The sequence below is a fragment of the Stegostoma tigrinum genome, chromosome X (assembly GCF_030684315.1).
Source record: "Stegostoma tigrinum isolate sSteTig4 chromosome X, sSteTig4.hap1, whole genome shotgun sequence".
NCBI classification, from domain to species: Eukaryota; Metazoa; Chordata; class Chondrichthyes; order Orectolobiformes; family Stegostomatidae; genus Stegostoma; species Stegostoma tigrinum.
In genome coordinates, this window is record NC_081404.1 from 1513996 (window position 1) to 1530044 (window position 16049).

The window sequence follows — 16049 nt, forward strand, 5'->3', positions numbered from 1 at the left end:
GTAATTTTAAGTGTTGTTTTGTAGCTGTGTTTATAGCATGATGTGGAGGTGCCAGTGTTGGACTGGGGTGGACAAAGTCAGAGAAATCACACGACAGCAGGTTATAGTGCAGCAGGTTTATTTGAAAACACAAGCTTTTGGTGCCTCGCTCCACCTTCGGGTGTTAGTGAGAGAGGTGGCATCAGATGCAGAATTTATAAGCAAAAGATCAAAGGGTCACACAACTGGTGAGGATGTATTAAGCAAACCTAAGATGCTGTTAAATCTTTAATGAGTTTATTGCACACTGAGGACTTTGCTTTTCAGTCATTTAATAGATCCTGTCAGGCCTTCCCTGGTGAATAGGGGGAAACGATGTGTCTTCTAGTTAAACATTTTCACAAACTGAAACATCAAAGTACCTTCTGAAGAATTGAATTGGTATTGCTGTTCGTGCTACATATTGATTTCAATAAACTGGGAAATGGCAATGCTGTCAAGCAGAATTATAGAGACAGATAACATTCTGGGGATGTGCTTCACAGCTATAAAATAGCTTCTATCTTTTGATATAAGAAATCAATAAGAGACTGCATAATGCTGCAAGAAAAGAATATTAGAGGGAGGAACGGAGTGGGGGGAAACTGCTTCCAATGTACTTTAAGCTTTATAGTTTACTGTAAACAATTTGTTCCTATCTAGGTTGATAATGTTGAAAGTAAACTGTTAGAATTTATCCCAGCTGGTTACTGCATCAACCTTGATGAGTTTATTGTGCAGCTGGAAAAGGACGCTTCCTTCAGACCATTTGGATTTCTCATTCACTCATATACCGTGTATGATGAGAAAGAGGGACTGGAGTTAAATTATGAGATTTACAAGGTGAGTGAAAAAACACAATGGCGTACTTTTCTAATGGCTGTTAGGAAACCTGAGTATTTTCTTGGCCGTTTGGATGCATCATTTGGTACAGATATTTGTCATTGACAACTCTGCACCGACGATTGCTGACTTTCACTGTCTGCTAGATTTTACTGAGGCAGTGATTTGATTGTGTGGTTCTGCTGTGCATCTCTAGTGGCTTTTGTTTTTTTTGGAGAGTGCAATTAATTGATACTGAATCTCTACAATATCTATACAGTTACAGAGTTGCTGCAGTGCTGCCACAGATCTGGTATAATTTAGATGAATTATTTCACTTAACCTTCTCTGCATTCATGATGTGGCACCTTGAATCTATCAATTAACTAAACTGACCAATGGATTTATTTTTTTTTTTCTCCACTCAAGTTGTCTTGTGAATTATCCAAAGGTTTGCTAAATCAAATGGATATTAGGTTGTAGAGTCATCTATCACGGAAACAGACCCTTTGGTCCAACCGGTCCATACTGAGCATAATCACAAACTAAACTAGTCCCACCTTCCTGCACTTGGTCTGTATCCCTCCAAATATTTCTTACTTGTGTACTAATCCAAATGTCTTTTAAATATTGTAACTGTACCTACACGCGCCACTTCCTGTAGAAGTTCATGCCACAGACAAACCACTCTTTTTTTTTAAAAATTACCCCTCATTGTCTTTTTAAAATCTTTCTGTTATCTCAGTTTAAAAAAAAGCCTTCTAGTCTTGCAATTCCCCCACTCTAGGGAAAAGATATCTGCCATTCGCCTTCTCTACACCCTCATGAATTTATAAACCTCTATCAGTCACTCGTCACTTCTACGCTCAAATGAACAAAGCCCCGGTCTGTCCAGCCTCTCCCATAACTCAAGCCCTCCATTCCTGGTAACATCTTGGTTAATTGCTTCTAAATCATCTCCACTTTAATATCCTTTCTATAATAGGGAGACCAACACTGCGCACACAACTCCAGAAGAGGCCTCCTATACTCAGAGGTCTGAGCTCTGACCACCAGCAGCAAGTGTTCTAAATGCATTCTTGACCACTGTGTCTACCTGTGACACAAATCGCAAAGAATTATGTACCTCTTCTCTAAGAAAAATGGCCCAAACTCTCCTTTGTTAAACACCCCCAAGTGCCATCCCAATCCCATGGACTGGCACTATTCAGGTGATTTGCAAATAGTAATTTTAGAACTGAAAGGAGGGACGGATTAACCTTTATCTGCTGTAATCGGGGATCTAGGACAGAAATTAATCTCTCCAATTAAGTCAGATTAGATTCTGTTTACAAGTGAACCAAACTCTATCTCGGGAGTACGCCCTACCATCAGCTAGATGCCTCTTCCAGCCATTAAAGACAGTTAGATCAGAGCTCCAGGAATTAATACTGCTTCGGTAACGCCTCTGATGTGTTTCATGCCATCGTATAATCAGGCATTTCTAATGGAGACAGTTTTCAGAGCATGTTTAACTCCACAATAGTCGTATTTCAATATATCTAATTCAACACCTGAACTTTGCTTAATAACAACAGAATAAAATTACTCCAAGCCCAAAGTTAATAACAAGTTACAAAGCCTATTTAAGGTTGGATGTCTTGTACAGCTGAGGAATGAATAACTTTGAGTTTTGAATATGTACAAATTATTTCAGTTGATCTGTTTAACCAGGTCCTCATATTCACCATTGTTCATTTTGTCCTCAGTACAATCTTTACTTTCTCCCACCCTGGTCATTTGTCCAGATATAGCCCCATTTTCATTCCATCAAACTTAGGAGATGGACTTAAGTACACAATAACTGGTATGGTGATTTATCAGACAACACTACCCTGAGGAACTCCTGTAGAGAGATACTGGAACAGAGACGATTGACCTCCAACAATCACAACCATCTTCCTCTGTGCTAGGAATGACTGCTCTAAGAATGACTTCTAGTTTTGCCTGGGATCTTGCATGCCAAACTCTTGTCAAATGTTGTTTTAATATGTCTGCACCCATCCCTCTCACCTCAACCCTGCAGTTCAGATCTTTTGACCACATTTAGACTGAGGTTAGGAGCTATGTTTCACTGGCAGAAACCAAACTGAGCATCGATAAGTTGGTTATTACTGAGTAAGTGTCCCTTGATAGAACTATTGACAATACCACCTATCTCTTGATTACTAGGAGTAGACTTGTCCTGAATCTGTAAAAATCATGACCTTGCATCTTTCTGCCTTAAATTCGCTATTTACACATTTATACAGACACACAAACAGGCAGGGAGTAGAGGAATACGGACAGTATGTCGACAGAATGGCATCATGGTCAGCACAGAAATGATGGGCCAAAGGGCTTGTTTGCATGTTGTACTGTTGTATTCTGTTCTATTGACACTAAACTTTGGAACTCCTGGAAATTTTTGGTAAACAAACTTTCCTTTCTGGCCTTTAGTGGTAACAGATAATGTTAACACTTTTCTCTCTCCTCAAGAACTGTATTCCTCCGCTTCATATGTTGTTGCCATCACCCCCAACCCACAACCAGCAGCACCAGCACCAAAATAAAAATCCACTCCATAAGAAATAGGAGCATCAAGTAAACCATTTAACTGCTAAAGCCTTCCCCTCCATTCAGTACAATCATGGCTGTTTCTCCTCAACTTTACTTTCCTTCTTGCTCCCCATATCCCTTAATTTCCTGGGAATCTAAAGATCAACCACCTTTGTCTTTAATCTATTCAAAGAATGAAATCTGTCCTTTATGACTTAAAACGCAATCTCAAAACTCCTCTTCCTCTCCAGAATCCTAAACTTGTTACTGTATGCTAAATCTGTGTCTTTCATACAACTCCATGTTTGAGCTGTCACACAGTCCCCCACACCAAACAAATTAAGGATCTTACCTACTACAAGATGGCTTTGATCAAAGTCATACCTTGTTATGGAAACCTTGAACCATCCCTCATTCTGGCCCTACCTGTCTGTAGCCTTTGCAGTTGACTGCACCATCTTCTTTCAATGCTTTCACTGTTGTCCAGCTAGATGGGACTACACTCCTGTGGTTCCATTCTCATCTGCATAATCTCATCTGTATCCCGTAAACCTCCTGCAAGGGCTTCTTTTCTTGCTCTTGCACTATTGCCTGTGGAGTTTACCAAAGATCTATTCTTGTCTTCTTCCTCTTTCTGATCCTAAATGCTGCCACTTGGTGAAATGATTTTGAAGGACAATTCACAACCTTCACCTTGACCTCACCATTTTTCTCAGCTCCTCCACTGTTGCAAACTTGTCAGACTCATCATTCAATGTTCAGGACTTGATGAGCAGATATTTCCTCCAGTTAAACATTGGGAACATTGAAGCTGTTTTAGTCTTGCTACCAATTTGACCATTGTCATCTCACCCATCTCCACTTCTGCCTCAACTTGTCTGCTGCTGAAATCTTCATTATTGACATTGTTACCTTTTAGATTCCATTTCTTCCTGTTGCATTTATGGCTGGCCTCTCCTCTTGCATCCTCCTTTAAACCCACTGTTCCCATATCCCAACTCAATGGCTCCCATTGCCTTATTGCCCCTGCACTTGCTGACCTACACTGGCTCCCAGTTTGGCCATGCCTCTTTAAAAATTTCTCATCCTTTGTTTTTTAAAATCACTCCATGGACTCCCCTCTTGCTATCTCTGTCAATTCCTCCAACCCTACAACCTTCAGATTTATGTATTCCTCTGACTTCGGTCTCTTGTACATCCCTGGTTTCCAAACCCCTCCACCATTACTGCAGTGGCTTCAGCTATATCAGTAACTAGCTTATGACATTCCCTTCCTAAACCACTCTACCTCTCCACCTCTGTCCACGAATGAGACATTTCTTAAAATCTACCTTTTGAGTAAACATTAAGGCACTTAACCTAACATTTTTGTAGTTTAGTGTCAAAATGTTTATTTAGTGACTGTTCCTGTGACATGCCTTAGATGATTTAATGCATCAAAGATATTAATAAATACAACTTATTTTTGTAGACTGATGGGAACAATAATTTGATGGCTGAGATTTGTCACATTTGTAGATGGGGTTTACTTGGACATTTTTCCACATTGCTGGGTAGATGCCAATGTTGCAACTGCACTGAAACAGTTTGGCTAACGGTGCAGCCAGCTTTGGAGTGCCAGTCTTCAGTACCACAAATGCGATGTTGAGGAGCCCCCATAGCCTTTCCTGTGTCCAGTGCCTTCAACCATTTCTTATCAAATTCAATTAGCTGAAGATTAGCATCTGTGATACGGTGGACCTCAAAGACTCTTCTGGCTGAATATTGTTGTACATGCTTCAGGCCTGTCTTTTGCACTGATGTGCTCTGCTCTCCTATCATTAAGAATGGGGATATTCATGGAGCTGCCTCTTGTTTGTTAGACCGTTCACTACCATTCATAACTGCATGTGGCAGGCCTTCAGAGCTTAGAGAAGCGGTTGTTTTGCTTTGTCTATGACTTGTTGTTTATGCTGTTTGGCATGCGAGTAGTCCAGTCTAGTAAAGCTACAACACTGACACTTCATTTTTAGATATGCCTGCTGCATTCTCCATTGAACCAGTATTGATTCTTTGGCTTGATAGTAATGGTTAAGTGGGGGATCAGCAGGGCAATGAGGTGGCAGGTTATGTCAGAGTACAGTTCTGCTGTTGATGGCCCACAGTGCCTCATGGGTGCCCACTCTTGAGTTGTAGATCTGTTGAAAGTCCATCCAATTTAGCGCCATTATAGTACAACACAATGGAGGGCACCTTATTGTGAAGACAGGACTTTGACTCCATGAGAACTGAGTTGTGGTTACTGATACTGTCATGGATAGATGCAGCTGCGGCAGGCAGATTGGTGAGGATGAGGTCAAGTATGTTTTTCCCTCTTGGTTCCATCACCATCTGCCACAGACTCAGTCTAGCAGCAATGTCCTTTAGGATCCAACCAACTCAATCAGTAATGGTGCTACCAAGCCACTGTTGGTGATGGGCATTGAAGCCCCACATCCAAAGTACATTCTGTGCTTCCAAGTGTTGTTTAACAGGGAGGCATATAGCTGAGGGAGTGTGGTAGTTAGTATTCCACAGGAGATTTCCTTGCTTGTGTTTAACCCGCTGTTATGACACCTCATGCGGGCTGAAGCCAGTGTTGAAGATTCCTAAGGCCAGTCCTGCCTGACTGTATGCCACCTGTGGGTCTGTTATGTCCAGCTACTGAGCACATTCCTGGGGATAGTGATGGCACCGTCTGGGTTGTGACAATGAGATACAATTCTGAGAGTCAGACTACATCAGACCGTTACTCATCTAGTCTGTGAGATGCCTTTCCTGCTTTTCAAACAGAGGCACGTGAATTCAAGCCTCACACTAGAGAGTACAGTACAAAATCCAGATTGATGCTTTATTTTAGTATTGAAGGAATGCAGCACTGTCAGAGGTGGTGTATTTCGAATGACATGTTAAATTGAGACCTGATCTGCCCTTTCAGGTAAACACATAAGATTCCATGGCATGTTGAAAAGAGCAAAACCGATGCCCTGGTGTCATCGCCAATATTTGGCACTCAGTAAAAATCACAGATTATCTGATCATTATCACATTGCTGTTTTCGGGAGCTTGCTGTGCGCAAATTTGCTGCTGTGATTTCTGCAGTAAGACAGTGACTACACTTAAAGAAGTATGCCATTGGTTTTAAAGCACTTCGGGTTATCATGAGATCCTGGAAGGCAACAGACAAATGCAAATTCTTCCTTTATGTAAATGAAAGTTGCCATTGTCTCTGAAGGCCATAGGCTGTTCTCTCATTTGACAGACACCTGGTACTGAGTTTAACCGGAGGGTCACCTTGCCTCTGGGATGATCTCAGCCAGTACAGAAATTGAATCCATGCTGTTGATGTCACTCTGCACTCCACATCAGCCGTCCATCTATAAAGCTGCTGCTTGACTAATCTGTGAGAATTGCTCTTTCCCTATACTCTTGACAGTAGAACCTCAGGTGTTAGGGAGGGGGAATTTGCAAGGTTCATTCTAAATGTGTATGTTCAAAATATCTGAATCCTAAAAAAGAGTAAGTTGCAGCCAAGTGGTGTATGTGCTTTTATTTTCGCCTTTCTAATGTCTGAGTAGATCACTTCAGAGCATGTCAGCCAAGTGCGAGACTGGGATCACAACAGACCAGACTAGGTAAAGGCAAAAGATTTCCTTTCCTCTTGCACATTATTAACAAATGATATTATGTGTACTAATCAGCATTTGGGAAAAAAAAACAACTGAGTTGTAATTTTCAAACTGCCATTGTTAGATTTAAACCAAAATTCTTGGATTAGTACTGTAATCAGTATCTAAGTGATTCTCATTCTTTTGGTTGAAGAGCCCCTTTTCAACTGGATTGGTAATCATGAGTGTCTCTATCCAAATATTAATCTGTAAACTCTTTGTATGCTTATGTTCATCAGTATTCTATTAAAAGGATGTGCATTAAGTTTTCTGGGACTGACTGATATAATGAGTATTCATGTGATTTTGTTTTTGTTCATGGGATGTGGGCGCTATTGCTCATCTCTAATTGTCTTGGAGAAGGTGAGTGAGTTGCCTTGAACTATTGATGTTAGGTAGTTTCAGGACTTTGACCCAGTGACAGTGAAAGAATGACTGCATATTTCCAAGTCAGGATGGTGAGTGGCGTGAAGAATTGTTAGGTTATGGTGTTCCCATGTGTCTGCTATCCTTGTCCTTCTAGGTGGCAGAGATCACAGATTTGAAAGGTGCTGTTGGAAGAGCTTTGGTGAGATCCTGCTGTTAATCTTGATTGGTGGTACACCGTGCTGCCAATTTGCATTAATGAAGAGAGTGAATCATTCAGAGAGTGGTCAAACTGTCGAATTCTGTACCACAGGAGGCTGTGGAACCAAATCATTTCATATATTTAAGAAAGAAACAGATATCCAGAGACTAAAAGTGTCAAGGGGTATGTGGAGAGAATGAGAGTTATGGCATTGAAATAGAGTTTTAGCCATCTTTGTGTTGAAAGGCAGAAGCAGGCTTGATGGGCTGAATGATCACTTCGGTCCTGTTTTCTGTGTCTCTATGCTGATGTTGTGCATTAGACCCTCCTCTTCATACTCCACTAGGATGGGGGGGGAAAAGCTGCCTTCCTCTAGTCATTTATCTTCACGTCGCATCTGTAAGTTGAGCTTCCTTCTTGCAGTGTCTGCTTATAGCTAACCCTAAGCTCAAACTTATTTTGTATTTGCCAATGATGTGGTAGAACTTTCTGTATGTACTCGTACAAAAACAAAATATTATAAATGCAGGAAACATTCAGCAAGTCTGGCAACACCTGTGGAGAGACAAACAAGAGTTAAAGTTTTCTTCTGCCCCTCTTCACCAACCCAGAGCGCTTTCTGTGTCTCTATTTCTTGGTCACTTTTCTTTCGTCTAATTATATGCACCATTACAAAATTGGTTACTCCTCACCTTTCTTAGGACTGGTTTCAAATCACCATTTAACATAGAACACGCATATAACAGTATAGCACAGTACAGTTCCTTTGGCCCACGATGTTGTGCCGAACTTTTGCCCCAAACCTAAGGTCAATCTAACCTCCATCCCTACCTTATACTATCATCCATATGCCTGTCTAATAGCCACTTAAATGCCCCTAATGAGGCCGACTCCACTACCCTCTCTGGCAATGCAATCCATGTCCCTACCACTCCGAGTAAAGAACCGACCTCTGAAGTCTCCTCTACATGTACCTCCACTCACTTTAAAACTATGCCCCCTCGTAAGAGCTACCTCACCCTAGGGAAAAGTCTCTGGCTGTCCACTCTATCTATACCTCTGATCATTTTGTACACCTCTATCAAATCACCTCTCATCTTTCATTCCAAAGAGAAAAGCCCTAGTTCTCTCAACCTTTCCTCGTAAGACCTTCCCTCCATTCCAGACAACATCCTGGTAAATCTCCTGTGCACCTTTTCCAACACTTCCACATCTTTCCTGTGATGAGGCAGGCAGAACTGGACACAAAATTCCAGATGTGACCGAACCAGGCTTTTGTGTAGCAGGAGCAAAACCTCACGGCTCTTGAACTCAGTCCTTCTATTAATGAAAGCTGACACACCATATGCCTTCTTAACAACTCTATCCACCTGGGTGGCAGCTTTCAGGGAACTGTGAACATGAATCCCGAGATCCCTCTGCTCCTCCACACGGCCAAGAATCTTTGCATTAGCCCTGTATTCTGCTTTCAAGTTTGTCCTTCCAAAATGAATCACCTCACACTTTTCAGGGTTAAACTCCATCTGCCCCTTCTCAGCCGTGCTCTGCATCCTATCAATGTCTCTTTGTAACCTAGAACAGCCATCCGCACTATCTACAATTCGACCCACGTTCATATCATCCACGAATTTACTAATTCACCCTTGCACTCCTTCATCCAAATCACAAGTAGAACAGGATCCAGAACAGATCCTTGTGGTACACCACTCATAACTGAGCTCCATGTTGAATATTTTCCATCCACTACCACCCTTTGTCTTCTAAGGGTCAGCCAATTCTGAATCCAATCTGCCACATTTCCCCCCTATCCCATGCCTCCTTACTTTCTGCATGAGCCTACCATGGGAAACCTTATAAAATGCCTTACTTAAATCCATGTATACCACATCCTCTGCTCTACCTTCATCCACGTGTTTGGTCACCTCTTCAAAGAATTCAATAAGGTTTCTGAGGCATGATCTACCCCTCACAAATCCATGCTGACAATCACAAGTCAAACTGTGCCTATTCCAAGTGATCATAAATCCTATTTCTCAGAGCCCTTTCCAATCATTTTCCCACACTGACGTAAGACTAACTGGCCTGTAATTTCCACGGTTATCCCTATTCCCTTTTCCTTTTGAACAAAGGAATGTCGTTTGCCTCTCCAATCTTGTGGCACTATACCCGTGGTCAGTGAGGACGAAAAGATCATCGCCAAAGGCTCTGCAATCTCTTCCCTCGCTGCCCATAGAATCCTTGGATAAATCCCATCAGGCCTGGGGGACGTTCTATCTTCAAGTTCCTCAAAATTCCTAGTAGATCTTATTTACCAACATCCACCTTCTCCAGCCTACCAGCCTGTTTCACACTGTCCTCCTCTGCAACTAGGTTCCTCTCAGTTGTGAATAATGAAGAAAAGCATTCATTAGGGACCTCTCCTATCTCTTTAGGCTTCGTGCACAAATTCCCTTTACAATCCTTCATCGGCCCTACCCTTTCTCTGGTCATTCTCATATTTCTCATGTATATGTAAAAAGCCTTGGAGTTTTCCTTGATCCTATCTGCCAAGGTTTTCTCACACCCCCTTATAGCTCTCCTGAGCCCTTTCTTCAGCTCCTTCCTGGACTACTTGTACCCTTTTATAGAGCCTTTTCAGATCCTTGTTTCCTAAACCTTACATAAGCATCTTTCGTCCTCTTAACCAGTCATTCAACCTCTCCCAAGGACCAAGGCCCCCTCACTCCACTGCATCTTCCCTGCCTGCTAGGAACAAACCTATTGAGCACACACTGTATGCATTCCTTAAACACAATCTCCACATTTCTATAGTGCTCTTCTCTGACAGCATCTGTTCCCTTTTTGAGTTATCCATTCATTGCCTAACAGAATTCTAATTACCTTCCCCCAATTAGAAACTTTACCCTGCTGTACATACCTTTCCTCTTCCTGACTTGTAAAAGTAACAGAGTTATGATCACTACCTCCAAAATGCTCTCCTACCAACAGGTCTAACACTTGGTCCAGTTCATTGCCAAGTACCGCATCCGAAGTGGCCTCTCCTCCTGTTGGTCTATCTACATACTGTGTCATTTCTTTGGATTTCTCCTCATTTTAGCACCTTTATTTTAATTCCATGTGAAAGCAGCATTTTCAGCTTCTTACAAGGATACCCACTAAACTCCCCAGTTTTTGTTTTAATGATTGTGGTTTCCCACAGTACCCTCTTGTGATACTGTACTCAATTTTTGAAAGACTTCCTTGGAGCTTAATGCATTTGAACAGCTCATGGTTTCACAGAGTGATTCATATTATTCTAGAAGTACGTGGGAGATTCTTCTGATTTTAAGGTCAAGGTGAAGTCAGCTATTTTCACACAATGTATAGGACTGTATTAATGTGGCTTGTTATGGCTTGTAGCAAAAACATTGCACCCTGTGTTGTGAGTCATATTCCTGGAAAGCTATAATTCTACCTATGGTGTGCACTGAGGGTGTTGAGCTAAGAATAGGTAGTGCTATTGAACCCTCGATGTAAGCAATAAAGGCAAAGGAATGGCATTCCAGGCACCCTTCCTACAAAAGAAATAACCAGCAAGGTGTAGTGTTGGAGAGTCTAACTGTGTCTCTGTACCAGCAGGCTCAAGTCAGTGCCGTTGCCTTTGTAGGCCGTCTGGTCCATGTTTTCACCTCCCTCTGTGAAGGAGTTGAACCTAAACTGTACTTTCAACTTCCATCATCTAAGTTTCAGACTGTGTTTGTTATACACGTCCATGTGCATAAACTGTATTTCAGCCATCTCCTTAGTGATTTTGAATTCTCAGAACCTCTACTCTCCCAACTGAGCATTCCAAGTTACGGCCTCTTTCTGTAACCCAGTGGTTTGTATCAATTCAGTTTTCTTGTCCTTCTCAGCCTTGGTGTCTTCCTTGTGATATGGAGCCCAAACCTGTAGTAAGTACTATAGCTTTGTACAAAACCAGTCACTCCCTGATGTTTCTGCTTGGTCTGCCTGGCTATAGACTCCGCACACTCAATTGTTACTGTACTCCAAACTGATGACATCGAGTCCTTATCCACCAATAGCCCAGATCCCTCTTGCATGTCGTATCCTGTCAAATCAACTTTCATTGTCAGCTTTTTCAATCGTTTTCAATCTCAGGACTTCTCCACAAAGACAAAACTGTGCTGTTTGATGAAAATTAAAAAGTGTAGTAATCTGCTACAAATCTAAAAGACCAGTCCAGGCATAAGGTTTATATAGAAAATCTCATTATTTTAGGATATGTTGATTATTCAGTTTGAAGCATTTACTGGTTGAATTGTATCACAGTTCATTTCTGATAATTCTTTTTCGTGCAGACTGATATTAGCTGTCCGGGCTTTCGAGAATACCATGAGAGACTGCAGACCTTCCTCATCTGGTTCATTGAAACAGCAAGCTTCATTGATGTGGATGATGATAAATGGCAATTCTTTCTAGTGTAAGTGTATATCAGATGCAATGCCCAGATGATTTGTAGTAGAGCTTGTGTTACCTGCTGCCTATATCTAACGTTAAAATTTGAATGATATGCTTAGTTACAACCAGGGACATCCTACTGACTCAAGGTTGGTGAAGAAAATATGAGGTGTGATATAACATCAAACCACCACCAATCACAATCTATTTATCTTCAGTTGGGAGGGAGGAATCCAGAAGTAATTATAATATTCAATTCTTTATCTTTTCTGTGTTGTGCAGGTTTGAGAAATATCTTGAAGATGGCTTGCCACGCTTTGCAACAGTGGGTTATATGACTGTATATAATTTCTATGCATATCCTGACAAAATGAGACCACGGATAGGGTAGGTAACCAGCAACATCACAGGCAGAAGTGTTCTGGTCCAAAATAAATGCTGATCTATGAGAAATCACATGATTGTTAGAGTATGGGAGGAGGCCATTTGGTCCATCTGCATCAGTTCTCAGAATGAGGTATTCACCTCGTGTGATTTCCTGGGCTTCTCCATGTAACCTTACACACTTCCATTTCTGGATAATATTTCAATTCCATAACATGTAGACACAAAAGTAGGCCATGCGGCCCGTTGAATCTGTTCAACTGTGAGATTGAGATTAATTTAATGAGGTCATGGCGTTCATCTGATGATCTTCGACTCTACTTCCCTGCCTTTTCCCCATAACCCGTGATTACTGATTTTTAGAAGTCTGCCTCAACCTTGGATGTACTCATTGACCCAGCCTTGACAGCCCTGTGTGGTAAAGAATTCCATAGGTTTGCTACCTTCTGAAAATAATATCCTGCTTGTCAGTTTTAAATATATCATCCCTATTCTGAGTTTATGTCCTCTGCTCCGAGATGCTCCCGTAAGGGGAAGCAACTTTTCTGCATCTACCCTGTCTAGTCCTTGTAAAATATTTAATGTTTCAATAAGGTCTCCTCTTCTTTTAAACATCCGTGAGCACAGGGCCATTCTACTCAATCTCTCCTCGTGAGACAGTCCTTCCATACCTGGTATCTGCCTTGTGAATCTTCTTTGGACTGTGTCAAATGCCAGTCTGTAGCACGTATAAAACCTGTCAGGCATGATTTTGCCTTCATGAAGCCATGCTGACTCTGCTTGAGTATATTACGTATTTCTAAATGCTATGTCAGAGTCATACAGCACAGAAATACCCTTCAGTCCAATCGGTCCAAAACAGAAATTGCTGGAAAAGCTCAGCAGGTATGGCAGCATCTGTGAAGAGTTTGAAATTGTAAAAACAGAAGGAAGTGCGGATGCTGTAAATCAGAAACAAAAACAGAAATTGGTGGTAAAGCTCAGACGCCTGACAGCATCTGTGGAGAGAAATCAGAATTAATGTTTTGGGCCCTGTGACTTGAAGGTTCTGAGGAAAGGTCACCAAACCTGAAACATTAACTCAGGTTTGGTGACCTTTCCTCAGAACCTTCAAGTCACAGGGCCCAAAACATTAATTCTGATTTCTCTCCACAGATGCTGCCAGGCGTCTGAGCTTTACCACCAATTTCTGTTTTTGTTTCTGATTTACAGCATCCACACTTCCTTCTGTTTTTACAATTTCAAACTAAACTAGTCCCACCTGCCTGTTGCTGGCCCATAGCCTTTAAACCTTTCCTATTCATGTACTTGTCTTTTAAACTTGTAATTGTACCCATCTCCACCACTTCCTCAGGAAGTTCATTTCACACATGAGCTCCCCTCTGTGAAAAATTTGTCCATCACGGCTTTTTAAAATCTCTCTCCTCCCACCTTAAAAATGTGCCCCCAAGTCTTGAAATCCCCCATCCTAGGGAAAAGACAACTGCCATTAACTCCATCTATACTGCTTATGATTTTATAAACTTCTATAAGGTTGCTTCTTAACTTCCTACACTCCCAGCCCATACTGCCTTGAAAATTCAAACATTCCACACCCAGCAACATCCTGGTAAATCTCTTCTGAACCCGCTGCAGCTTAATAATATCCTTCCTGTAACTGGGCGACCAAAACTAGATGCAGTATTCCAGACGAGACCTCACCAATGCCTTGTACAATCTCAACATGATTTCCCAACTCTTAAACTCAAAGGACTGAGCAATGAAGGCAAGTATGCCAAATGCCGCCTTAACTACCCTGTAGACACATGATGCAAACTTCAAAGAATTATCTACCCGAACCCATTCGGTCCCTTTAGTACAAGATCATAGAATCCCTACAATGTGGAAACAGGCCCTTCGGCCCAACAAGTCCACACCGACCCTCAAGGCATCCCATCCAGACCCATTCCACTATAAACCCACCTAATCTACACATCCCTGAACACTATGGGCAATTTAGCATGACCATTCTACCTAGCTGGCACATCTTTGGACTGTGGGAGGAAACTGGAGTACATGGAGGAAACCCACGTGAACACTGGAGAACTCCAGACAGACAGTCACCCAAGGCTGGAATCAAACCCGGGTCCTTGGTGCTGTGAGGCTGATGCCACTACCCACGATGCTACCATTAATTGTATAAGCCCTACCCTTGTTTGTTGTACCAAAATGCAATACCTTGCATTTACCCTGATTGAACTGCGTCTGCCACTTTTCAGCCGATTGACCCATTTCATCAAGGTCCCTTTGTAGTCTTCGAAAACCTTCTTCACTGTTTACTGTGCCACCAATTTTGGTGTTGTCTGCAAACTTTACTTCCCATGCCTTCTATATTCTAATCTAAATCATTTATATAAATGACAAACAAAAGAGGACCCAGAGTCAATCCCTGTAAAACACTGCTGGTTACAGGTCTCAAATCTGAAAAGCTCACCCTGCATCCTGTGACCTAACTTTACTAATTAGTCTACCATGTAGAAACTTGTCAAAGGCTTTACTGAAGTCCAAGCAAACAACATCTACTGCTCTGCCTTCACCATCTGAACCTCTAACACAGGAGTAGCCCCAGTCAGTGGAAAATTAAAATCCCCCATTATTACAACCTTATTATGCATCTGAGCTCTCCACTACATATTTGTTTCTCAATTTCCCTCTGACTATTGAGGGGCCTACAGTACAATCGACAAGGTGATTTTTTTTTTCAAATTTCTACCCATATATTTTCACTGGATGATTTTTCACAAATGTCTTCTCTAGTTAATCAAAAACACCACTCCCTCCTTTCTTGCTTCCTTTCCTGTCCTTCCTATGGCATCTAAAACCCAGAATATTGAACTGCCAGTCCTGTCCATCTCTTAGCCAGGTAATAGCTATGACTTCCCACCTCCATGTTTCTAAACATGCCCTGAGTTTGTCAGCCTTACCTATAAGACTCCTTGCCTTGAAATCAATGCAGTTTATTTCTTTAGAGTTACAACGTACTGACACGTGCGGGCACACACACTCACAGACACACACACGCACCCCTCCCACCAGTATAAAGTCTCTCTAAATGGACCTAACAAATCTCCCTGCTAAGATATTGCACCCTTTCCAGTTCAGGTTAAATCCATTCTTTTTGAATCCATCTTTTTTATCCCAAAAGATATTCCAATTGTCCAAAAACCTGAATCCTTGAACAGTACACCAGCTCTTCAGTCATTGATTTATCTCCTTTATCTTTTTGTTTCTTCCCCCATTTGAGTTTGGCATTGGGAGTAAATTAGAAATTACTACTTTTAAGGTTCTATTTTTTAATCTTCTACCTAACCTCTTAAATTCATTCTCTAAAGCTTCAATCTTTTCCGAAAAACGTCATTCCTACCAAAGTGTGCAACAATTACACCTTTAGTAATATGCTCTAAACGTTTAGCGACGTCCCTAATCCTCGCACCAGGAAAGCAACAAACCATCCTAAATTTACACTCACTGCCATAGAAGCACCTGTCTATACCCGACAGGAAAGTCACCTATCA

The 16049-nt window shown here is 41.6% G+C and overlaps 1 protein-coding gene across 3 annotated transcripts in view; it reads left to right on the forward strand.

Annotated features, from left to right (window-relative positions):
* The window catches only part of hat1 (histone acetyltransferase 1), a 52320-nt gene that overhangs the window by 17229 nt on the left and 19042 nt on the right, over positions 1-16049 (forward strand). For all 3 annotated transcript variants that reach the window (XM_059643466.1, XM_059643465.1, XM_048523300.1), the window contains exons 5-7: positions 682-861; positions 12012-12133; positions 12394-12498. In XM_059643466.1, coding sequence (XP_059499449.1) covers positions 682-861; positions 12012-12133; positions 12394-12498 — 407 coding nt within the window. The remainder of the gene's footprint in view (positions 1-681; positions 862-12011; positions 12134-12393; positions 12499-16049) is intronic.